The sequence below is a fragment of the Myotis daubentonii genome, chromosome 14 (assembly GCF_963259705.1).
Source record: "Myotis daubentonii chromosome 14, mMyoDau2.1, whole genome shotgun sequence".
Lineage (NCBI taxonomy): Eukaryota > Metazoa > Chordata > Mammalia > Chiroptera > Vespertilionidae > Myotis > Myotis daubentonii.
The window spans coordinates 14,887,201-14,912,049 of record NC_081853.1 but is presented as its reverse complement, the minus strand read 5'-3'; the positions used below and the strand labels follow the sequence as shown (position 1 = coordinate 14,912,049).

The following is a 24,849-nucleotide window of genomic DNA, read 5'->3' as shown; positions in this document are numbered from 1 at the left end:
GAAAGCGGGCGGTAACGGCTCCGGCGAGGCACCGCCTCCTTCCGTGAGGGGAACACGTGACACCGCCCAGCCACTTCCGGCGTGGCGCACCTTTCCTCCCATCCTCCAACTGCACTTTCGATGAAACCATGGAGTCTAATATTTCCCTTTGGCGCCTCTATGTGTTCTTCATTTCCCCCTCTTTATGATTCAACTGGAAGATAAAAATTAATCTCGGAGCTATTAGACACAGACGTGGCTACGGACAGAAAGGGGCACGTGAGCGGCCCTGGCGAAAGTGCTGGGCAGGAGCACGTCCGCCGTCTCCTCACCGGCCGGAAGTTGCGGGACTGAATGGGCCCTCGAGCCGGCGGCGGCTTCAGCTCGGTGAACACCTGAGGCTTAGCGGCCGCCTGTTGTGTCTGCCGCTGGGCCACCAGGTTCATGTGGAGGCTCCCAGGCGCCCGCGCCGCGCTTCGTGGGGTCCGCGCGGCCGTGGAGCGACACAGTCAGGCGGAGCCGGCGGTGGACCCGATGGAGCGCGCTGTCGTGCGCTGTGTGCCCTCCGAGCCGAAGCTCAGCCTGTCGTTCTCGTTGGCCGATGGCAGCCACAAGAACATGCAGCGCGACCAGAGCGAGCCGCTGGGTCGAGTCCTCAGCCGGATCGCCACCAACGCCCTTAAAGGGCACGCGAAAGCGGCCGCGGCCAAGAAGAGCCGGAAGAACCGGCCAAACGCGAGCGGCGGCGGAGCCTGTGCGGGGCCTGGGTCTGAGCAGGCGGCGGCCTGCGAGCCCGTGGTGAAGCTGTACTACCGGGAGGAGGCGGTGGCCGAAGATGTGCTCAACGTGGACGCCTGGCAGGACGGTGCGGTGCTGCAGATCGGCGATGTCAAGTACAAGGTGGAGCGCAACCCGCCCGCCTTCACCGAGCTGCAGTTGCCACGGTACATCATGGCCGGCTTCCCGGTGTGCCCCAAGCTCAGCCTCGAGTTTGGGGATCCCGCCGGCTCCCTCTTCCGCTGGTACAGGGAAGCCAAACCGGGATCGGCGGAGCCGGAGGGCGGGGGCCCCTCGTCATTGCCGCCCTCCTCGCCCAGTACTAGCTGGACGAGCGCGGGCGTGGACGAGCGCGTCTACACCCCGTCCAATGCCGATATCGGGCTGCGTCTCAAGCTTCATTGCACCCCAGGCAATGGGCAGCGCTTCGGGCCCAGCCGGGAGTTGGAAAGTGTGTGTCCCGTGGAGGCTGGGCCCGGCACTTGCACCTTCGATCACCGGCATCTCTACACGAAGAAGGTGACGGACGACGCGCTCATCCGCACGGTCTCCTACAACATCCTCGCCGACACGTACGCCCAGACCGAGTTTTCGCGGACCGTCCTGTACCCGTACTGCGCCCCTTACGCCCTGGAGCTCGACTACCGTCAGAACCTCATCCAGAAGGAACTCACCGGCTACAACGCCGACCTCATCTGTTTGCAGGAGGTTGACCGCTGCGTGTTCACGGACAGCCTGGTGCCGGCCCTCGAGGCCTTTGGGCTGGAGGGCGTGTTTCGAATCAAGCAGCAGGAAGGCCTGGCTACCTTCTACCGAAAGTCCAAGTTCAGCCTCCTTAGCCAGCATGACATTTCTTTCCACGAGGCCCTGCAGTCCGACCCACTTCACAGAGAACTGCTGGAGAAGTTAGCGTTGAACCCTTCGGCCCAGGAGAGGGTGTTCCAGAGGTCGTCTGTCCTTCAGGTAAAGCAGCTCCGCCAGCCTCTTTACACTCTCATCCATGTTTAGGGTCCCGGAAAGGGAGTGTGGGTGGGGCTGCCTCTAATTGGGTGAAACCATCCAGATTTTACTGAAAGGTGTTTGCCCGTGTACCTTCAGCACGAAGGTTAACCGTCGTTCATTCATTGAGCAAGTACTTACTGAGCACTCCAGTGTGCCGGGCATGCCGCAGGTTGCCTTGAGCAAGGCCAACGGGGACTTTCTTCGTGCTTATAACCTAGTGGGAGAGATACATGCGAACTACAAGGATAATGGGAATAGCTAATATTTTCTTACCACTTGCCAAGAACTGTTCCGACACGTTCTAAAGTACTTTAGTGTCTGACATCATGTTTTACAAAGTGCTCCATAAATTCTAGCTATTATTTTAATTTTTGGTTCATAGTAATCCTGCTATTCCCATTATTTAGATATTAGCCTTCCTATTTTATAAATGGGGGAAATGGCCAAGTTGACTTATCCAAGTTCATTAGTCCCTTGGTAGCTGTCCTGGGCATCAGATGGACTGTCACTCATGTTCAAGTAACGCTTATAGTAGCCTCACACCTTTACACTGCCTGCCTCTTCACCTCACTTCATTCCTCCCGTAGAGTGAGTACAATACAATATTTTGAGAGAGAGTTCACATTACTTTTATTACAGTATATGCAGTGTTATAATTGTTCTATTTTATTATTAGTTATTGTTAATCTCTTACTGTGCCTAATTTATAAATTAAACTTTATCATAGGTATGTATGTATAGGAAAACATAGTGTATACATAGGGTTTGGTACTTTTTGTGGTCTCAGGCATCCACTGAGGATCTTAGAATATATTTCCCATGGATAAGGAGACACTACTGTATTCAAAAACTTTTAGCCCTGGCAGGGTAGCTCAGTTGATTATAGTGTCATCCTGATATGCTGAAGTTTTGGGTTCCATCCCCCATCAGGGCACAAACAGGAATCAACCAATGAACGAATAATAAATAAGTGGAACAACAAATCAATGTGTTTCATTTCCTCCCTACCCCTCCTTCTTCCTCCTCTCTCCTTAAAATCGATTAAAAAAAAAACACTTTTAACAAAAGTTAAATTTCAGTTATGATTATACTTCATCAGTATGGGAAGGATATAGAATAAAATGTTATTTCATCATCGCTGAAACCGGTTTGGCTCAGTGGATAGAGCGTCGGCCTGCGGACTGAAGGGTCCCGGGTTCGATTCCGGTCAAGGGCATGTACCTGGGTTGCGGACACATCCCCAGTGGGAGATGTGCAGGAGGCAGCTGATCGATGTTTCTCTCTCATCGATGTTTCTAACTCTCTATCTCTCTCCCTTCCTCTCTGTAAAAAATCAATAAAATATATTTTTTTAAAAAAATGTTATTTCATCTTATAGTCTTAGATTTAAAAAACATTCAGGAGATTGGCAGATAGCAACTGAAGTCTTAACACTTTCTGTATGTTTTAGGTTTCTGTTCTTCAGTCTACAAAGGACTCTTCTAAAAAGATATGTGTTGCTAATACCCATCTCTACTGGCATCCCAAAGGTAGGTTTTATTGGTTTTCACAAGTGACTTAAACATGGTAACTTAAGGTCAGTAAAGCTGTTTTACACAAATATATATATTTTTTCTTTAAGTTTTATTGAGATATAATTGACATACAACATTGTACGAGTTTAAGGTGTACAACATAATGACTTGATTTGCATACATTGCAAAAATGATTACCACAACAAACTTATATAAATACCAAAAAAAGGTGGTGGGTTTTTGTCTTGTGATGAGAATTTTCAGGATTTATTCTCTTATCAACTTTCAAATATCCATACAGCAGTGTTAACTATACTCATGTTGTACATTAAATCCTCGGTACTTATTTATCTTATAACTGAAAGTTTGTACCTTTTGACTACCTCTATCTAATCTTTTACACACACAAATACACATCTTGAATGTCACACAAATGCTGTAGTTTGTTTTGTTTTTTGTTTGTTTTAACTTAAAGGCAATTTAAAAGGTACTTACATTAATGTTTTTTATATTCATAGGTGGGTACATTCGTCTCATTCAAATAGCAGTAGCCTTGGCTCACATTAGACATGTCTCATGTGATCTGTATCCTGGCATACCAGTTATATTTTGTGGGGACTTTAATAGTACCCCATCAACAGGAATGTATCATTTTGTCATCAATGGCAACATTCCAGAGGATCATGAAGACTGGGCTTCCTATGGGGAAGAGGAACGATGCAACATGTCTCTTACCCATTTCTTGAAACTGAAAAGTGCTTGTGGTGAACCTGCTTACACAAATTATGTTGGTGGCTTTCATGGATGTCTGGATTACATTTTCATTGACTTAAATGCTTTAGAGGTTGAACAGGTTATTCCACTACCTAGTCATGAAGAAGTTACCACCCACCAGGCCTTACCTAGTGTTTCTCATCCCTCGGATCACATAGCACTTGTATGTGATTTAAAATGGAAATAGATTTGTGTTTAATGGAATTTAAGTCTGCTTTAATAAGAGATATTTAATATGAATCAAAGTTTATGTGTAACCTTCAAAGAGGAAAACTAGACACCAGGTTCTTAGTTCTTACCCTACTAGTTATGTTTTAATGTCTTCATTACATGACTTCAGAATCTTTGCATAATATAGTTTCTGTACTCTTCCCCCCCCCCCCCTTACACTTGGAGGAAAAACAAATATATTTATGACTGGCAGGGAACATTGAATTATTGTGTACATTTTATAAATACTTTTTTTTTTAGCCTCGCTATTAAGAATTTTGTAAAATACCATTTGAATGATGCTATAATTTTTCTATCATAACACATATTTCCAATTGAATCATGTTTATATAATTAGGGGGGAAATGCATACAAGTTAAGGTGAGAGGCCTAAGTTCTGATATGTGAGAGGAATAACATTAGGGCCTACCTCTACCTCAATTTGGTTAGCAATTTAATACAACTTGAGAACTTTAACAAAAGATTAAAATATTGTTATTGCTTCTCATCTTCATTTTTCAATTAACATAGTTTCATTCTCTTATTTTTAAGATTTTAGTTGTTAGTACAACTAAATATGGTACAAATGAACATATATCTTTTTTACTGCAGCTCATTTTAATTTTTAGGATGCAAGCACAACTTAATATTCAAAGTGAATAGCAACAAAGTCAACTTTATCCCTTTGTCTTTAAGTACTCTTGCCCGTGAAAAGTGTTCATAAATTAACAGAAAGTGACCATGTGATATTAGAGAATACAGCACAATACATTATGAGAAACTGTTGACTGATGGGGGGCTTTGAATTTTGGATGAACTATTGAGCATTTCTGTTAGAAGTATTTTTTAAATTAATGGTTTTACAAATAGAAAAGGGAGTAGTGGGGCTTTTGAGGATCTTGGAAATAAACACCCTTTTATAGGCTTGAGCATTACAATTTGAGTTGCAGGTAAACATTATATATATAATTTATATACTGTAAAAAAAATTTTAATATGAAGCCAAACTTTCTAAAATTAGAAATTACAGTTTTACTGAATGGTATCTGGCCTAGAGTGGTAACCAAGCTTTTCTAACTCAATTATTACCATACCTAATTTGTAATACTTTAGCTGTTGTTTTTTTGATGTTTGGGAAAACTGAAATGTTATCTCATTTCTGCATTTAATTTCCAGCTTAGATATTAAAAGCCCATCCACTTCAAGAAGAGCTCTTTCCACAGTTGTGAGAGCTTTTGTTCCAAATTCTTTCATTTTTTTCATCTTAAACCCAACACTGTAAGAACTTTACTCTTGATAAAGTAGCCTATACTTTCATATTCTGCTCACTAGCCATTGTATTTTTAACTCTTAGTTTAGTAAGTTTGAGAATGAGAGGGTTTTACATGCACTTTAGATTGAACTTTGAAGTACTTAAAAGTACTTGAGGGGGGAAATTAAGGTAGCAGTTTCTTGGGATCTTTTTTAGAAAAAGCTATAAATGAAAAATTGATGTTACCAAATTGTGCTTTCCTAAATAACATTTTTGAGAGCATTTTAACATCAGTTTACAAATACGTAAATATTAAAGCCAGAAGCTGATCCTTTTGAAAAAACTTTTTTTTCTTTTTAAAATTTGGTTTTGGTCTGCCTTCAAACAAAGATGTTGACAGGGTCTTACAATAACTTGAGAGAAAACAAAAAGCTTCTAAGTGAAAAGTTGAGAAACACTTTGAAAGAAAAAATTATGATATACTCATGCCCAAGAGAAAAACATACAGGTCCTATATTAACAACATGGCTAGCTAAATTGAACTCTGGTCAGAAAAACTCTAAACACTTATAAAACATTCCACATCTGGAATCTTTAAATTTTTTATTTGCTGACTAAACAGTGTGGTCAGATTGTATATAAGCATTTCAGAATAATTGAATATAAAATATTATAAAGTGCCACATACTCTGATTAATTCTTCAGTATACAGTTATGTTAGTATGATTGGGAGTCCAAAGGTAGGGAACACTAAGAAAACTGAATAAATATCATACCAAAATTTCCTTATATTAGTTAGAATAAAGCATCATTCAGAAATGTTTGTGTTTAAAGCCATCTTTGTGACTGAATTTTTCAATTATATTTGGATTTTTAGTACATTTAATTTAATAAAATATGGAAAGTCTAACTCTGGTGAACCACGTTTTAAGATGTCATTAGTTCTTGCTGTAGGAATTAACATTCTAAAGTTTTATATTGATTATAAATGACTAAGAATATATAGAACACATCCTGTTCTTGAACTTTGGCACAGTTGCTACTTTAGTATACACTGGTAATTCATAATTCATTAGCAAACATTCCTGGCTATAATACAATGTTCTTTAAAATTCTGAATACTAATATCTGTTGTTTCAAATTTCCAAGAATTTCACTGGGTGATGACTTTTCTGAGAGAATTAAGACCTGATTATCATCAGAATGTGGTGATTTCAGACTGGAAGTAGATCAGTGAGGAACATAATATAAGAGAGAGAGAGGGTCCAAAGAATACTACTGTGGTAAGAGCTCCTGGTGGAAACTGACACCTTTAGCTCTCATATTCTCCAGCTATGAAGTACAGGCAGAAGCTCCCTACAAACTAGTTTGAGACAAAACCAAAACACATACATATTGAAGGGTAAAAGTTTGCACTACTAGTTTATCACAAGACCCACATGGCAACTCAATAGGGAAAATCGTTCCTCTAAAAAATTAGAGTCGCCGTAACCCGTTTGGCTCAGTGGATAGAGTGTCGGCCTGTGGACTGAAAGATTCCAGGTTCGATTCCGGTCAATGGCATGTACCTTGGTTGCAGGCACATCCCCAGTAGGAGGTGTGCAGGAGGCAGCTGATCGATGTTTCTCTCTCATTGATGTTTCTGACTATCCCTCTCCCTTCCTCTCTGTAAAAAATCAATAAAATATATTTTTAAAAAAAATTAGAGTCAACACTGGTTTTCTAAACATCCCAAAACATTTTGAAATATATATATATAATTGATTTCAGAGAGGAAGGAAGAGGGAGAGATAGAAATATCATTGATGAGACAGAATTATTGATTGGCTGCCTCCTGTATGCCCCCTACTAGGGATCAAGTCTGAAACCGGGACCCTTCAGGACGCAGGCCAACTCTATCCACTGAGCCAAATCAGCTAGGGCCTAAAACATTTTGTTTAAAAATGTTTAATATTTTGCTCAATAGTACTAGAAGGAAATACTAACTAGATTTCGTTTGGGAGATGAAATAATTCAAGAGCTTTAACTGATTTGGGTAATATTCCAATGCATAAAGCCTCGCTTTATGTGAAAGTCCATGCTTTAATTTTATTGAAGGTATTAGAGCTGTTTTGGGGTGGTTTTTGAAGCACTAACTTTAGAATAACAATACATTCTGAGATGACAGTACCAAAGCATTTTCAAAAAATATATTTTTATTGATTTCAGAAAGGGAGAGGGAGAAAGAAATAGAAACATCAATGATGAGAATCATTGATCAGCTGACTTCTGCCCCTCTCCCAACCCCCTCCCACTGGGGATGGAGCCTGGGCCCCGACTGGGAATCTGACTGTGACCTGGTTCATAGGTCAACACTTAATCACTGAGCCACCACAGCCAGGCAAAAGCATTTCTTTTAATTGAAGTGAAATTCACATAAAACCAACCATTTTAATGTGATTCCATTGCATTTAGTATAATCATGATGTGGTGTGGTGCAACCACCATCTCTAGTTCCAAAACAGTTTCATCACCTCTAAAGGGAACCCCTTATCCATTAAGCAGTCGTTACTTCCTACCCCTCCAGCCTTGGCAACTACTAATCTGCTTTCTGCCTCAATGGATTTCCCTATTCTGGATATTTCATATAAATGGAATCATATAATATGTGACCTTTTGTGTCTGGTTTCTTTTAGCACAATGTTTTTAAGGCTAATCCATGTTGTGTCAGTACTTCAGTCCTTTGTATGGCTGAATAATATTCCATTGTATGGTTATGCCACACTTTCTTTATCCAAATGGACATTTGGCTTGTTTCCACCTTTTGGCTATTTTGTGAATAGTGCTACTGGGAACATTTGTGTATAAGTTTTGTCTGGGCATGTTTTAAATTCTTTCAGTTATGTAACTAAGAGTGGTTGTGGGGCCATATGGTAATTGCATTTAACTTTTTAAGAAGCTGCCAAAATGTTTTCCACAATGGCCACACAATTTTACATTCCCACCAGCAATGTATGAGTTTCAATTCCTTCATATCCTTACCAACTTATTTTACATTTTAAAAAATTTAGTTGTGGAAGTGGATGTGTGGTGGCATCTCTACCAATGCATTTTAAACTTGCTTAGTCCGCCCTAACTGGTTTGGCTCAGTGGATAGAGCATCGGCCTGCGGACTGAAGGGTCCCGGGTTCAATTCCGGTCAAGGGCATGTACCTTGGTTGCGGGCACATTCCCAGGAGGGGGTGTGCAGGAGGCAGCTGATGGATGTTTCTCTCTCATCGATGTTTCTAACTCTATCCCTCTCCCTTCCTCTCTGTAAAAAATCAATAAAATATATTTAAATAAATAAATAAATAAATAAATAAAAATAAATAAACTTGCTTAGTCCAATCAATTATGTTGTTGCAGTCATGAACTAGATTATTCACAATGGATTATACAACCTCCTATATTTTTTCCAGAGAGCTCATCATCTTCAGCAATTCCTACTTTTATAAGCTTGTGTCAAGCTAGAAAGGTCAGTCTTGTTGCTTCTTTTAAAAAGATTTGGGAAGAGAAACATTACACACACACACACACACACACACACACAACCCCAAAGCCCTGGAGTGTAAAATAAATTAGAAAGAATTAGAAGTCTATGATAAAAACAACTAAAAAAGTGGGTCTACAGTGATTTCAGAGAAATTGCTTACTAATGTTGGCTTTTAAATGCTTTAGCCATGTTCCACTTTTACCCACCACTCTTAAAATCCCAGTTTAGCCGAAACCGGTTTGGCTCAGTGGATAGAGCGTCGGCCTGGGGACTGAAAGGTCCCAGGTTCGATTCCGGTCAAGGGCATGTACCTGGGTTGCGGACACATCCCCAGTGGGAGATGTGCAGGAGGCAGCTGATCGATGTTTCTCTCTCATCGATGTTTCTAACTCTCTATCTCTCTCCCTTCCTCTCTGTAAAAAATCAATAAAATATATATAAAAAAAAATTTTTTTTTTTAAATCCCAGTTTAGGTACAGAGTAGCAGCAGATGGCATGAATGCCTAAACGCTAATATCTGAGAAAACTGAGCTGTCTATGGCTGAATATACCTTACCAAGTTGTAACACGTAATCATAAAAAGAGACTAAACTTTGATTTTTAAAAACCTTACATTTTGAAAAAAAATCTTAAACTCAAACTTTGAAAAAAAATTGAACTAATGACTTTAAAAATTATAATATGCCCGGCTGGTGTAGCTCCGTTGGTTGAGCGTCAACCTATGAACCAGGAGGTCATGGTTTAATTCCTGATCAGCACACTTGCCTAGGTTACGGGCTCCATCCCCGGTAGGGGGCGTGCAGGAGGCAGCTGATCAAGGATTCTTATTGATGTTCCTCTCTCTCCCTTCTATAAAATCAATAAAACATAATTTTTAAAAATTATAATATGTTCTATTTCAGGATTAATTTATCAGTATACAAGTCCTTTTTCTATTATGGTTTTTGCTTTAAATTCTATTTTTTAAGTGCGTTTTTTATTGGTTTCAGAGAAGAAGGGAGAGGGAGGGAGAGAAACATCAATGATGAGAGAGAACCATTGATCAGCTGCCTCCTGCATGCCCATAGCTCCACACTGGGGAATAAGCCCACAGTCCCAGCATGTGCCATACCAGGAATCCAACCATGACCCCTGGGTTCATAGCTGTACACTCAACCATTGAGCCACGCCAACTGGGCTGCTTTAAACTCTTTTTTTTTTAAATTAAATCTTTATTGTTCAGATTATTACATTTGTTCCTCTTTTTTCCCCCCACAACTCCACTCCACCCAGTTCCCACCCCACCCTCCTCCCTCACTCCCCACCCACTGTCCTCATTCATAGGTGTGCGATTTTTGTCCAGTCTCTTCCTGCATCCCCCACACCCCTTTCCCCCCAAGAATAGCAAGTCCACTCCCTTTCTATGCCCCTGATTCTATTATCACCAGTTCATTCTGTTCATCAGATTATGTATTCCCTTGATTTTTAGATTAACTTGTTGATAGATGTGTATTTGTTGTTCATAATTTGTATCTTTACCTTTTTCTTCTTCCTCTTCTTAAAGGATACCTTTCAGCATTTCATATAATCCTGGTTTGGTGGTGATGAACTCCTTTAGCTTTTTCTTATCTGTGAAGCTCTTTGTCTGACCTTCAATTCTGAATGATAGCTTTGCTGGATAAAGTAATCTTGGTTGTAGGTTCTTGGCATTCATCACTTTGAATATTTCTTGCCACTCCCTTCTGGCCTGCAAAGTTTCTGTTGAGAAATCAGCTGACAGTAGTATGGGTACTCCCTTGTAGGTAACTGACTGTCTTTCTCTTGCTGCTTTTAGGATTCTCTCTTTGTCTTTTGCTCTTGGCATTTTAATTATGATGTGTCTTGGTGTGGTCCTCTTTGGATTCCTTTTGTTTGGGGTTCTCTGCGCTTCCTGGACTTGTAAGTCTATTTCTTTGACCAGGTAGGGGAAGTTTTCTGTCATTATTTCTTCAAATAGGTTTTCAATATCTTGCTCTCTCTCTTCTTCTGGCACCCCTATAATTTGGATGTTGGTACACTTGAAGCTGTCCCATTGGCTCCTTACACTATCTTCATACTTTTGGATTTTTTCTTTTTTTATATATATATTTTATTGATTTTTTACAGAGAGGAAGGGAGAGAGATAGTTAGAAACATCGATGAGAGAGAAACATCGATCAGCTGCCTCCTGCACATCTCCCACTGGGGATGTGCCCGCAACCAAGGTACATGCCCTTGACCGGAATCGAACCTGGGACCTTCCAGTCCACAGGCCGACGCTCTATCCACTGAGCCAAACCGGTTTCGGCTTGGATTCTTTTTTCATTTTGCTTTTCCAGTTGGGTGTTTTTTGCTTCTTCGTATTTCAAATCTTTGACTTGATTCTTGCGATCCTCTGGTCTGCTGTTGGGAGTCTGTATAATGTTCTTTATTTCAGTCAGTGTATGCTTAATTTCTAGTTCGTCCTTTATCACAACATCGAGGGTCTCACTAGATTTCTTGAGGATCTTGCTACATTTATGGGCGGTGTCACCAGTCTTTTCGAGGGCCTTACTAAATTTATCGGCGACTTCTAGACAGTTCTTGAAACACCTTAAAAGTGTGGTTTTGAACTCTATATCCAGCAGTTTGCTTTCCTCCATTTCTGTCATTTGTGTCCTGTTTCTTTGTCTCCGCATTTTTTTTTTGCTTTCTTGGTGCATCCCCTTGTGGTCTTTGTGCACAGTCTTGTTGTAGTTAAGCCTTGATTGTTGTAGGTAACACTGGGGGGGATTTGACCTCCAGGCCAATAGGCTGTGAGAATCAGCTCTGTCTGTAGTGGGAGAACTCCTGTCCTGATCTCTAGGGAGGTGCTAATCTAGCCTCTGCCTGAGGCTATCCAGGAAATGCCTCCGTGCAAGGCTGGGGGGGCAGGTCCCAGGGGATCAACAGGGCAGGCAGAGTGAGCAGTTATGGCTGCTCTCAGACCTGCCTTCAGAGGCTCTGCTTCTCAGTGTCCCAGCAATTGCTGCAAGTACTTTGGAGAGAAAGCTGCCCTCGAGTTCTGACCGATGCCAGACAGTCCCGCTTCTCCTGTTTGAGTCTGGGTCCCCAGAGACTTGCCCGGAGATGGAGCTCAGAGCCTGAGATTCCCTCCCGATTGAAAAAGACAATCTCGCCCTCAGCCACCAGCCCGTTCCGCATGCACCTCTGCACCTTAGTATTTTACTTCTGCACCGCACCTCCTCTGAGTATCAGTATGCTTTTGTCTTTCCTTCTAGTTGTAGAATTTCCACTCAGCCAGCCTGCCTGTGGTTCTGGGTGATGTCTGTTCCGTCTTTTAGTTGTACTTTTGAAGTGGTTGTGCGAGGCAGCAATCTCCGGTGTTTACCTATGCCGCCATCTTGGTTTCTCTAAATTCTATTTAAATAGGACAAAAAGCTATCATAGCTGTTTTTATTTCTTGTTTGTCTTGTAAAAATTTGTTATATTGTGAATAGAATATTTTTTCCATTTTTTTGCATGCTAGTTGCAATTCAGACCTTTTTGTATTTTTATAGCCAGTATATTACCAGGTTCCCTGGGTAATTAGAATAGTTTGTGTGTGATTTTTTTTCAATTTTATTTTATAGATTTCACTTGAGTCTTTTTTTTTTTAACATATTTTATTGATTTTTTACAGAGAGGAAGGGAGAGAGATAGAGAGTTAGAAACATCGATGAGAGAGAAACATCGATCAGCTGCCTCCTGCACACCTCCCACTGGGGGGATGTGCCCGCAACCAAGGCACATGCCCCTGACCGGAATCGAACCCGGGACCCTTCAGTCCGCAGGCCGACGCTCTATCCACTGAGCCAAACCGGTTCGGCATCACTTGAGTCTTTAGCAATAAAGGAAAGAGAATTTATCTCTTTCCCAATATTTATACCTATTTTATTTTATTGCTATGCTGTTATTTGTTGAGTTATAGATTCATGCTTTGGGCATGATTTTAATGGAAGTGGCTTTAGAATTATTTTTATTTTTTGCTAACTTGTCCTTTATCATTTAGATATTTTTTATTTGAGGATTTTTTATTTTCATTTTTTTAATATTTATGAATTTTCACAACTTTCTGGATGTGGTTTAATCATAATGAGTCTATTCGTGATGATCACGTAGTGATGTTTAATTTGATAGATTTCCCAATATTGAACCGTCCTTGTACTTATATAATAAATTCTACTTGGTCAAAGCATAAAAAAACACAAAAACTATAATATGGAAAAAATATTTTGTTAAGTTAGCCATCTTCACAGTGTATTGAATCATATTGAAGCCAGGTGTTAAAATTAACATTTTCTATCTAAATGATAGTCTTTAAATTGCAGATCTTAAAAATACTAAATCTTTTTGTTCAGTTGGCTGCAACCCCTCAATATAACTAGTAATTAACAGATGGATTCATTCTGCTAACAAAATCCGTGTTCATTCCTAGCCAGTTTTGCTTAGTGGATAGAGCATCAGCCTGCGGACTGAAGGGTCCTGGGTTTGAATCCAATCAAGGGCACGAACCTCAGTTGCAGGCTCCTCCCTGGCCCTGGTGGGGGCTCGTGCAGGAGGCAACCAATTGATGTGTTTCTCTCACATCAATATTTCTCTGTCTTTCACTCTCTCTTCCACTCTCTAAAAATCAATGGAAAAATATCCTCAATTTTCAAACTGAATCATCTCTACCTTCTGTCCATTTTGCATTGATTGTATGTCAAAGGGTTTATATAATGCAATCCATTTTGCCCAGTACTCACTTTAATGATATCCTAGAATGTTACTGTATTAAAATATTCCTCATTTTCATTTTTGCTGATTTCATCTCATTTTGTTTTATAATTGAAAATGGTTAAGTAGGGAATTGGATAGGCTTTATTTAGTTGGCTTTCTTATATTGGATGAGCAATATACAGACTTTTCAAAGTATCGCCTATAATCTTTATTTCCCCTGTGGAATAATTTGAAGAAATGGTGTATGCATGGATACATTTACCAACAGCTGGCCCTTAGAAAATCTGAGTGAAGTATAGCGTTTTAAAGGATATAAATCCAAAGACTATTTCTGAAGCTGTAGAATGTTTAAGTATTGCAAGTAACATTATTACATTACTGTTTATTACATGCCTAAAGAAATTTAGCTTTTTGCTACCTGGCTTGTGCCCTTTTTCTTCTAAATGAAAGAACCCCGTTATGCTTTGGCTTTTCAATCTAAAATTGATCTAATTTCTCTTTAAGGGCCTTGTGTCCCTGCATATCAACTGAATTGGCAAGGATTGGCCCCAAAAAGAAACCCATACGCATCAATTTGTCAATTGATGGATATTTGGATTGCTTCTACTTTTTGGCTTCTATGAATAATGCTGTACATTTGTGTACAAGTTTCTGATTGGACATATGTTTTCATTTTTCTTGGACTTATATTTAAAAGTAGAATTTCTGGACCATGTGGAAAATGTTTAACCTTTTAAGGAACTGCCACACTTATTATCCAAAGCAGCTGCGCCATTTTGCATTCCCGCCAGCAATGTATGAAGAAGGTTCCAGTTTTCCACATCACCACCACCTTACCTTTGGATTACAGCTATCCTTATATGAAGCAGCACTTCACTATGGTTTTAATTTGCATTTCCCTGATGGCTAATGATGTTCAGCATCTTTTTTATGTGCTTATTGGCCAGTTGTATATCTTTGGAGCTCATTTTAAAAACTGAATTGTGGACATGCAGATGGCCAATAGAGACATGAAAAAAATGCTCAACATCATTAATCATCAGAGAGTTGCAAATTAAAACTACAATAAGATATTACCTCACACCTGCCAGAATGGCTACCATTAATAAATCAATAAACAAGTGCTGGTGAGGATGTGGAGAAAAGGGAACACTAGTACCCTGCTGGTGGGAATGCAGATTGGTGTAGCCACTATGGAAATCAGTATGGAATTCACTCAAAAAATTAAAAATGGACCTTCCATTTGACCCAGTGATTCCATTTCTAAAAGATATCGTAAGAAGCCAAGAACACCAATCAGAAAGAATACATGCGCCCCTATGTTCAAAGCATTATTTACAATAGCCAAGATCTGGAAACAACCCAAGTGCCCATCAGCAGATGAGTGGATAAAAAAGCTGTGGTACATTTACACAATGAAATACTATGCAGCTGCAAAAAAGGATGTCTTGCCCTTTGCGACAGCGTGAATGGACCTGGAGAATATTATCCTGAGTAAAATAAGCCATCAGAGAAAGACAAATATCACATGATCTCACAAGTGGAATCTAATGAACATAATAAACTGACAGACAAAATAGGTCCAGAGGCATGGAACAGACTGACATATCTCAGAGGGGAGTGAAGGGAAGGGGGGGGGAGAGGGGAGATGAGAAGAGATTACAAAGAACTTATATACATGTATTCATAACCAGTGGCCTGGGAGAAGGGGGGGAGGGTAATTAGGGGACATCTGTAATACTGTCAACAATAAAAAATAAAAATTGGGTTGTTGTTATTTTTATGTTTAGCAGCCTCCACCCCCTCCCCCCGCCCCCCACTTTTTAAATCATTATCCCTCATTTCTTTCAGGGCTATCTGGGAGGCAAACCTGGCTTAATACACATCCCTAATTAGTGTCACTCAACCCAGCCTAAAAAAAAGAACCACAGCCAGCAAAGTACCAGCCAGTTCCTGAGAGCCAGCTCCCTGCCTGCAGATGGCAGTGCTAAGCCCCATGATCCCAACTGAGTACTTAGATGACCAATATAATTTAAAGCAGTGATGGCGAGCCTATGACATGCATGTCAGAGGTGACGCGCGAACTCTTTTTTTGTTGATTTTTCTTTGTTAAATGGCATTTAAATATATAAAATAAATATCAAAAATATAAATCTTTGTTTTACTATGGTTGCAAATATCAAAAAATTTCTATATGTGACACGGCACCAGAGTTAAGTTAGGGTTTTTCAAAATGCTGACACGCCGAGCTCAAAAGGTTCGCCATCACTGATTTAAAGCATACAATGAGAACAGTGCAGAAATCCCTGGCTAGCTCAGTAAGGCAGGGCCCTGACTCAACCGTTCTATGAAATACAAGACTCCCCAGCCAGCATGGCTGGAGCGTCCACCTATGAACCAGGAGGTCACGGTTTGATTCAGGGCACATTGCCCCACTTGCAGGTTTAATCCCCAGTGTGGGGCATCAGGAGGCAGCCGATCAATGATTCTCTCTCATCATTAATTTGATTGTTTCTCTCCTCCCCATTCCTCTCTGAAATATATATATATAGTAAATGGCCCTAGCTGGTTGGGCTCAGTGAATAGAACATTGGCCTGCAGATTGAAGGATCCCAGGTTTAATTCTGGTCAAGGGCACATGCCTGGGTTGCAGGCTCAATCCCCAGTAGAGGGAATACAGGAGGCAGCCAATCAATGATTCTCTCTCATCATTGATGTTTCTCTCTCTCCCTCTCCCTCCCTCTCTGAAATCAAAATACAAAGAACCTTGTAGGCATCTATTTACTAGTACAGCTGCCTTAATTATTCTTTACCAGAGTCCAGAGTGTTGCTTTTGCTATTGTTGATTTCTCACAATCTTTGTTACTAGAATATAACCATTTAAGCATTTTATAGTTTGTGAAAATAACTAAGGTAAAGGGATATTTGCCCAAAAGTAACACAGCAAGAAACAAAAGCAGCCAAGTAACCTTCTGGTAGTGGTGACTTCCTTTAAGTTAGGCACCTGAATGACATGCCACAATGTATATGCTAAGATAAATGTATCAAGAATCCACTTGGGTGGGGGGGGGGGGAGTGGTTGGGGGGAATAAGGGGATAACCACACATTTGTAATGCCTTAAAAAAAAAAAAAAGAATCCACTTGTGCTTAAATGACTCTCAGGAGTAAATTTTAGAACCAAGTTCTAAATCAATTTGATATTTATATTAATACAGCCTTTAAAGTAAAATATTTAGATGATCGTAATGAGATTAAGAATGCAAAGCTAGTATTTCATTCCTAGCATTTTCCTAAAAATAACTAAGCAGATTATAAACAAATCCTGTATGGGAAGAGTTCTTGGTGTGCCAATACTATCCCAACACTAACTGCTGAACCTTGAAAAAGGTAAACTGCTGGTAGTAAACTATTTCTAATCACTTACTCAGAATTCAACCTTCTGAATAGGTAATCAGACTCTGGACCTGGTTAATTTTTCCCTATAACAGATCTTCAGATAGTGTTCTTGCATATTTACCAATCATTTACTCTTTATTACTCAATATAAGTTTTCATATTAATTCTACCAGTTGGTAACTCATATTTACATTAAAGAAACATCTGCCGAAGCTGGTTTGGCTCAGTGGATAGAGCGTCGGCCTGCGGACTGAAGGGTCCCAGGTTCGATTCCGGTCAAGGGCATGTACCTGGGTTGGGGGCACATCCCCAGTGGGAGATGTGCAGGAGGCGGCTGATTGATGTTTCTCTCTCATCGATGTTTCTAACTCTCTGTCTCTCTCCCTTCCTCTCTGTAAAAAATCAATAAAATATATTAAAAAAAAAAAAAAGAAACGAGCGTCAGCCTGTGGACTGAAAGGTCCTGGGTTCGATTCTGGTCAAGGGCACATGCCCGGGTTGCAGGCTTGATCCCCGGTAGGGGACATGCAGGGGACAGCCGATCAATGATTCTCATCACTGATGTTTCTCTCTCTCTCTCCCCGCCCCCCTTCCTCTCTGAAATCAATAAAAATATATTTAAAGTAATAAAAAAAATTAAAAATGTTAAGAAAAAAAAGTCACTTTCACCTCCATGACCAAGAACCAGAAATCCACATTTAAGAAAGTTTGTTCCGGGATTTCTGATTTCTGGTCCTGCATAGAAGAAGCTTGAAAGTTGCCATTCTGTCCTAACAAGAAGTAAAAACTCAACAAACTGAAACATCAACAATATTCTTAGATCCAAAAGAGAAATGTCACAGGGCAAAGCAGTGCCCACCCCCCACCCCCAAATTGTAGAGACAAACAGGTGAATAGAGTCACGACTTAAAGGAGCAGACCCTCAGCGGGAACCAGTGGCAGGTAGGGAAACCTGAACTGTAATGAAGGAATTGCTGGAGTCTCAGTGTGAACAACTGAAAGTTAAAACTCCAAGGGAACCCAGTCGTCAGGAGGAAGGAGGGGGTCACACTTGTGAGTTTACTTCCTGGATTTCTGCCAACTTCTTAGAGAATATTGGAGAAAAATTCCCTCATGCTTCCAGCAGGGGGAGGGAGAAAGGAATCATCCTATATAATAAAAGCCTAACATGCTAAGTGTCCGACCTTCGACCGGTCACTGTGATGTGCACTGACCACCAGGGGGCAGATGCTCCAACTGGAAGGTTAGCTTGCTGCTGGGGTCTGGCCAATCAGGACCAGGTAAGTTGGGCCGGACACGCCCTGGAGCCCTCCTGTGGTCCCTCCCTGGCCAGCCAACATCCCATGGTCCCTCCCTGGCTGGCCCTGATCAGGACTGGACAAGATGGCTCTGATTGGCCCGATGGGGACTGTGTGAGATGGGCCAGACATGCCCTGGAGCCCTCCCGTGTTCCCTCCCCAGCCCCAATTGTGCACTGGTGGAGTCCCTAGGCCTGGCCTGCGCCCTCTTGCAATCCAGGACCCCTTGGGGGATGTCGGAGAGCCAGTTTCTGCAGGCCAGGCCAAGGGACCCCACCAGTGCAGGAATCTGTGCACCAGGCCTCTAGTTTTAAATAATGCCAGAGCATCCTGTCCTAACAAGGTCTGCCCTACTGAGAAACTAACCAGACCCTCATTTACAGGGGTTTTATCATAGCCTAAATGACCAGCCAGCATAAGGAAATACTCAAAGCCCACTTTAGCCCTCCTGTCCCACCTAATGAAGAGGAAAAAAAATTAACATGTAAAATTCAGTCCAGAGACCGAGACCTACTCATAGAACTACAGAATGCTTCCTCTACCTCCACACCTTACCATATCATTATGAAAGGCCTATTTATAGCAGTTCCTTGTACCTATTACTGTGGTCGGCAAACCGCGGCTCGCGAGCCACATTCGGCTCTTTGGCCCCTTGAGTATGGTTCTTCCACAAAATACCACCTGCGGGCACGCACATACAGTGCAATTGAAACTTCATGGCCCATGCGCAGAAGTCTGTATTTTGTGGAAGAGCCACACTCAAGGGGCCAAAGAGCCACATGTGCCTCGCGAGCCGCAGTTTGCCGACCACTGACCTAGTACATCATGTCCAACGATCAAGATTATAGGACATACTAAAAGGCAAAAAAAGTTTGCTGAGAGGAAGCATCAGAACCAGGCTCAGATATGGCAGGGATGACAGAATTACCAGACCAGGACTTTAAAATAATTATAATGACATTAAGGGCTCTAATGGATAGACAATATACAAGAACAGATGGGCAATGTTAGCAGATGAAATTTCTAAGAAAGAATAAAAAAGAAATGCCAGAGGTAAACACTGTCACCAATAGAGAATGCCTTTGGTGGGCTTATTAACAGACTAGAAAAAGCTAAGGAGAGAATCTCTGAGTTTGAGGATATCTCAACAGAAACTTCCAAAACTAAAATGCAGAGAAAAAAACCCAAAAAATAAATAAAAACCCCAAAACAGCAACAACAAAAAAGCAGACTATCCAAGAATTGTTGGATAACTACAAAGGGTGTAACATATATGTAATAGGAATACAAGAGGAACAGAATATTTGAAATGACCGAGAATTTCAAGTAAATGTCATGCACATAAAATTTAAAAAAACACACACCAAGTAGAATGCCAAAAAACTTATAACTATGCATATCATTTTCAAACTCCAGAAAAATCAAAGGAAAAAAATCCTTAATACAATAAACTTGTTTCGTGAACTCACAACTGTAAACCTACTTTTGCCCCACCCTGTATATGAACCCACTATAGAGACTTAACATACCTCTACTAGAATGGACTGATCAAGCAGGCAGAAATCAGTAGGGACATACAATAGTTTAAATCAACACCACCAACCATCAACTGTCTAAACCTGACATCTATAGACTACATCCATGGGATACATATTCTTCTCAAGCTCACATAGAACATCCATCAAAATAGATCACATTCTGGGCCATAATCACACCTTCACAAATTTAAAAGAAATCACAGTGTATACTCTCAGACCACAATGGAATCATACAAGAAACCAAAAACAGAAAGCTGGGAAAATCTCCAAGCACTTAAAAGATTAAACAACACACTTCTAAATAAGACACAAAGAAGGTTAGAGAAATTTGAAAATGTTTTGAAATAAAAACAACTTATCAAATTTTGTGGGATGCAGTGAAAGAAGTGCTTCGAAGGGAATTTATAGCATTGAATTTATATACAGGTTTCCTCCACTATCTGAGTTCCTACGAAACCTTTCACAAGCTGAAATGGCATAGTGAAGAGTATTCCCTGCTTTCTGAAAGTTCGTGCTCCACCGCTTTGCTTTACAAAAGACCTACATTAAAAGCAAAAAACCTCTTCGGATTCCCCTCTGGCTTAACAAAAACAAGTAATAATGTAGGTCTTCTGTTAAAATCTAAGTGGCATGACATCAACTTTTGGAAAGCAGGAGATACCTGTATTAGAATAAAAAAACATCAGCTAAGCTTTCACCTTAGGAAATGAGAAAATGAGGAGCAAACTAAATCCAACCTAAGCAAAGAAACAATAAACCAAGAGTAGAAATCAATGAAATTGAAAACAGAAAATCAAGAGAGAAAATCAACTAAACCAAAAGCTGTTTTTTTAAAAGACGAATAAAATTGATGAGCCTCCAGTCTAAGAGGACACACATCAGAAATGAAAGCTGGGACATCACTAGATGCCATGAACTTTAAAATAAAGTTTGACCTCAGTAAATGTTATAAAACTTTACCATGTGATATAATTCTATACATATAAGAAAAACTGGAAGTCTCAGTGAATGAAACACTGATGATCTGGAAAATTAAGATAACATTTCACTTAAATTTTATTTTCAATCAAGAATATATAAGGGGAAACCCCACAGAAACAAATATGCTACAAAATATCAAGATAGTACATCACAGAAAAGCAGCTAAGTGGTTAGACAATAGACAATGGGGGATATTATGGACTTTTATTAAAAAAAAGCTTATTGGACAGAGAGAAAACAGATAATGGTTCTATCAACTCTGATGCTGCTAGTCAGCCTTTAAAAGAACTACAATTCCTCTTCAGTTTCTCTATTAACATACTTATTTGCCAGAATACTTTTTAAATCTAGGAATATAATCAATTGTTCTATGTGTAATAGAGACCTCTTATTGATTGACCAATACTAAGTTTAACATTGTGTGAACAGTAAGCATTAAATCTTTTTTGTTGTTAATCCTTACCTGAGGATATTTTTTCCATTGATTTTTAGAGAGACGAAGTCGGGAAAGGAGAGAGAAAAACATCAATGTAAGAGAGACACTGATTTGTTGCCTCCCACACTTGCCCCTAACAGGGCCGGTGAATCAAACCTGCAACCCCTGGGCACATGCCCTTGAATGTAAATCACTGGAGATCAAACCCTAGACCAGCCGTGGGCAAACTACGGCCCGTGGGCCGGATCCGGCCGTTTAGCTGTTCTATCCGGCCCGCGGAGCCGAAAGAGCGGAGGGTTCTCTTGCTCTCCCCTCCGCTCCTTCACCAGCAGCAGTGTTAACATGTATTAGTTCACACAAACACTCCATCCATGCTTTTGTTCCGGCCCTCCGGTCCAGTTTAAGAACCCATTGTGGCCCTCCTGCGCCTAGACTCTAACCATTGAACATCAGCAGCCAGGCAAGCATTGAATCTTTTTTTTAAAAAAATATATTTTATTGATATTTTACAGAGAGGAAGGAAGAGGGATAGAGAGTTAGAAACATCGATAAGAGAGAAGCATCGATCAGCTGCCTCCTGCACACCCCCTACTGGGGATGTGCCTGCAACCAAGGTACACGCCCTTGACCGGAATTGAACCTGGGACCCTTCAGTCCACAGGCCGACGCTCTATCCACTGAGCCAAACTGGTCAGGGCAAGCATTGAATCTTGATAGTGTATTTTATAAAAAGTACTGCATATGGCCCTGGCTGGTTTTTCCCAGTGGGTAGAGCACCAGCCTGCAGACTGAAGGGTTCCGAGTTCAATTCCAGTCAAGGGCACATGCCCAGGTTGCAGGCTTGATCCTCAGTAGGGGCTGTGCAGGAGCAGTCGACCAATGATTCTCTCTCATCACTGATGTTTCTCTCTCAGAAATCAATAAATATATATATATATATATTTTTAAAAATACTGCATGTCAACTAATTAGGACAATGATAGTGATTTTGCTTGCATTTACTGCAATAAACATAAGGAAAAGCATTTAGGTATTATCTCTTAATTCATTTTTCCAAGTTTACTCCTATTTGGGGAAAAAAAATTTTTCTCAATTTCATTTAAAAAACTAAAAAAAAAACTGACCCTGATTAGGGATAAAGTAAAATTTTGGGGGGTAAAAAACATACCAAGTTAATGCTTTCTTTAAAAAAAAAAAAAAAAAAAAAAAGTGGGGGCGGGGGAAGGGAAGTCTTCCTATCTTTTGTTAAAACGCATTTCGTCAAAATTAAGCAATTTTATTTTCTTAATGCAGTCATTTCCAACGATAGCAGAACCTCCTTACAACACAATTAACATTGTATGAATTTTCTTTACTCCCTTGGCTTAATTTTAAAATTAATACAGTGGTAATTTAACTGTGATCCTACACTGAACCTACTTAAGTTTAATCTTTTGAACCCCATAAAGCTACACATAGTATACTAGATCTTAGTTTTAACCAACAAATCATACCTTGGAGCCAGAAACCAAGATGGCGGCATAGGTAAACACCGGAGTTTGCTGCCTCGAACAACCACTTCAAAAATACAACTAAAAGACAGAACGGACATCATCCAGAACCACAGGAAGGCTGGCTGAGTGGAAGTTCTACAACTAGGAGGAAAGAGAAAAGCATACTGAGACTCAGAGGAGGCGCAGTGCTGAAGTAAAATACTAAGGTGCGGGAGTGCATGCGGAGCTGGCTGGCGGCTGAGGGCGCGGTTGTTTTCAATCGGGAGGGAGTCTCAGGCTCTGAGCTCCAGTTCAGGGCGAGTCTCTAGGGACCCAGACTCATACAGGAGAAGCGGGTCTGTCTGGCATTGGTCAGAACCCCAGGGCAGCTTTCTCTCTGTGGGGCTTGCAGCGATTACTGGGACACTGAGAAGCAGAGCCTCGGAGGGCAAGACTGAGAGCAGCCATAATTGCTAACCCCGCCCTGTTGATCCCCTGGGACCCGCTCCGCCCAAGCCCTGCAGGGAGACTTTTGTTGGATAGCCTCAGTCAAAGGCTAGATTAGCACCTCCCTCGAGATCCAGGAGCCAAGAAGCCCAGAGGTCAGAGTGGGACCATCCAGTCTGCAGCTCCCTGGAACCATAAAAGACACACTCAGGGGGCAGACTCAGTGAGCACCAAAGCCCCATCGAAGCAAGTCTAGCCCCAAAGGGGTGTCTCCAGCACAGAAGTTCTCCCACTGCAGACACAGCTGATTCTCACAGCCAATTGGCCTGGAGGTCAATTCCTCACAGTGGTAACTACAACAATCAAGGCTTAATTACAACAAGACTGTGCACAAAGCCCACAAGGGGGTGCACCAAGAGTGTCTACCTCAGGTAATTGGGACACTTAGCACAGAAAGGCACTCTATCAACACAGTGAAGCATAAAAAATGCGGAGACAAAGAAACAGGACACAAACGACAGAATTGGAGGAAAGCAAACTGCTGAATATAGAGTTCAAAACCACACTTTTAAGGTCTTTAAAGAATTGTCTAGAAGCCGCCAATAAATTTAATAAGGCCCTCGAAAAGACTGGTGAGACCACCAGTAAATGTAGTGAGATCTTCAAGACTGGTGAGACCGCCGATAAATGTAGGGAGATCCTCAAGAAATCTAATGAGACCCTCGATGTTGTGATAAAGGACCAACTAGAAATTAAGCATACACTGACTGAAATAAAGAACATTATACAGACTCCCAACAGCAGACCAGAGGATCGCAAGAATGAAGTAAAAGATTTGAAATACGAAGAAGCAAAAAACACCCAACTGGAAAAGCAAAATGAAAAAAGAATCCAAAAATACGAAGATAGTGTAAGGAGCCTCTGGGACAGCTTCAAGCATACCAACATCCGAATTATAGGGGTGCCAGAAGAAGAGAGAGAGCAAGATATTGAAAACCTATTTGAAGAAATAATGACAGAAAACTTCCCCTACCTGGTCAAAGAAATAGACTTACAAGTCCAGGAAGCGCAGAGAACCCCAAACAAAAGGAATCCAAAGAGGACCACACCAAGACACATCATAATTAAAATGCCAAGAGCAAAAGACAAAGAGAATCCTAAAAGCAGCAAGAGAAAGAAAATCAGTTACCTACAAGGGAGTACCCATACGACTGTCAGCTGATTTCTCAACAGAAACTTTGCAGGCCAGAAGGGAGTGGCAAGAAATATTCAAAGTGATGAATGCCAACAACCTACAACCAAGACTACTTTATCCAGCAAAGCTATCATTCAGAATTGAAGGCCAGATAAAGAGCTTCACAGATAAGAAAAAGCTAAAGGAGTTCATCACCACCAAACCAGTATTATATGAAATGCTGAAAGGTATCCTTTAAGAAGTGTAATAGAATCAGGGACATAGAAAGGGAATGGACTGACTATTCTTGGGGGTGGGGGGGAAAGGGGTGTGGGGTGAGGGAAGAG

General features: G+C 41.0%; 1 protein-coding gene across 1 annotated transcript; it reads left to right on the top strand.

The window, feature by feature from the left end:
- Nucleotides 1–286: 286 nt before the first annotated feature.
- Nucleotides 287–6,418, top strand: PDE12 (phosphodiesterase 12). The gene is made up of 3 exons (XM_059663210.1): nt 287–1,719; nt 3,209–3,287; nt 3,791–6,418. Exons 1-3 carry the CDS (start codon nt 424–426, stop codon nt 4,231–4,233), a joined length of 1,818 nt encoding a protein of 605 aa, XP_059519193.1. The 5' UTR covers nt 287–423; the 3' UTR covers nt 4,234–6,418.
- Nucleotides 6,419–24,849: the final 18,431 nt, after the last annotated feature.

Excerpts from the sequence above, each read along its gene's own strand:
- PDE12 (XM_059663210.1), top strand. The coding sequence starts at position 424 with ATGTGGAGGCTCCCAGGCGCCCGCGCCGCGCTTCGTGGGGTCCGCGCG. Across the intron at positions 1,720-3,208 it reads AGAGGTCGTCTGTCCTTCAG|GTTTCTGTTCTTCAGTCTAC; the intron begins GTAAAGCAGCTC and ends TGTATGTTTTAG. Across the intron at positions 3,288-3,790 it reads TCTCTACTGGCATCCCAAAG|GTGGGTACATTCGTCTCATT; the intron begins GTAGGTTTTATT and ends TTATATTCATAG.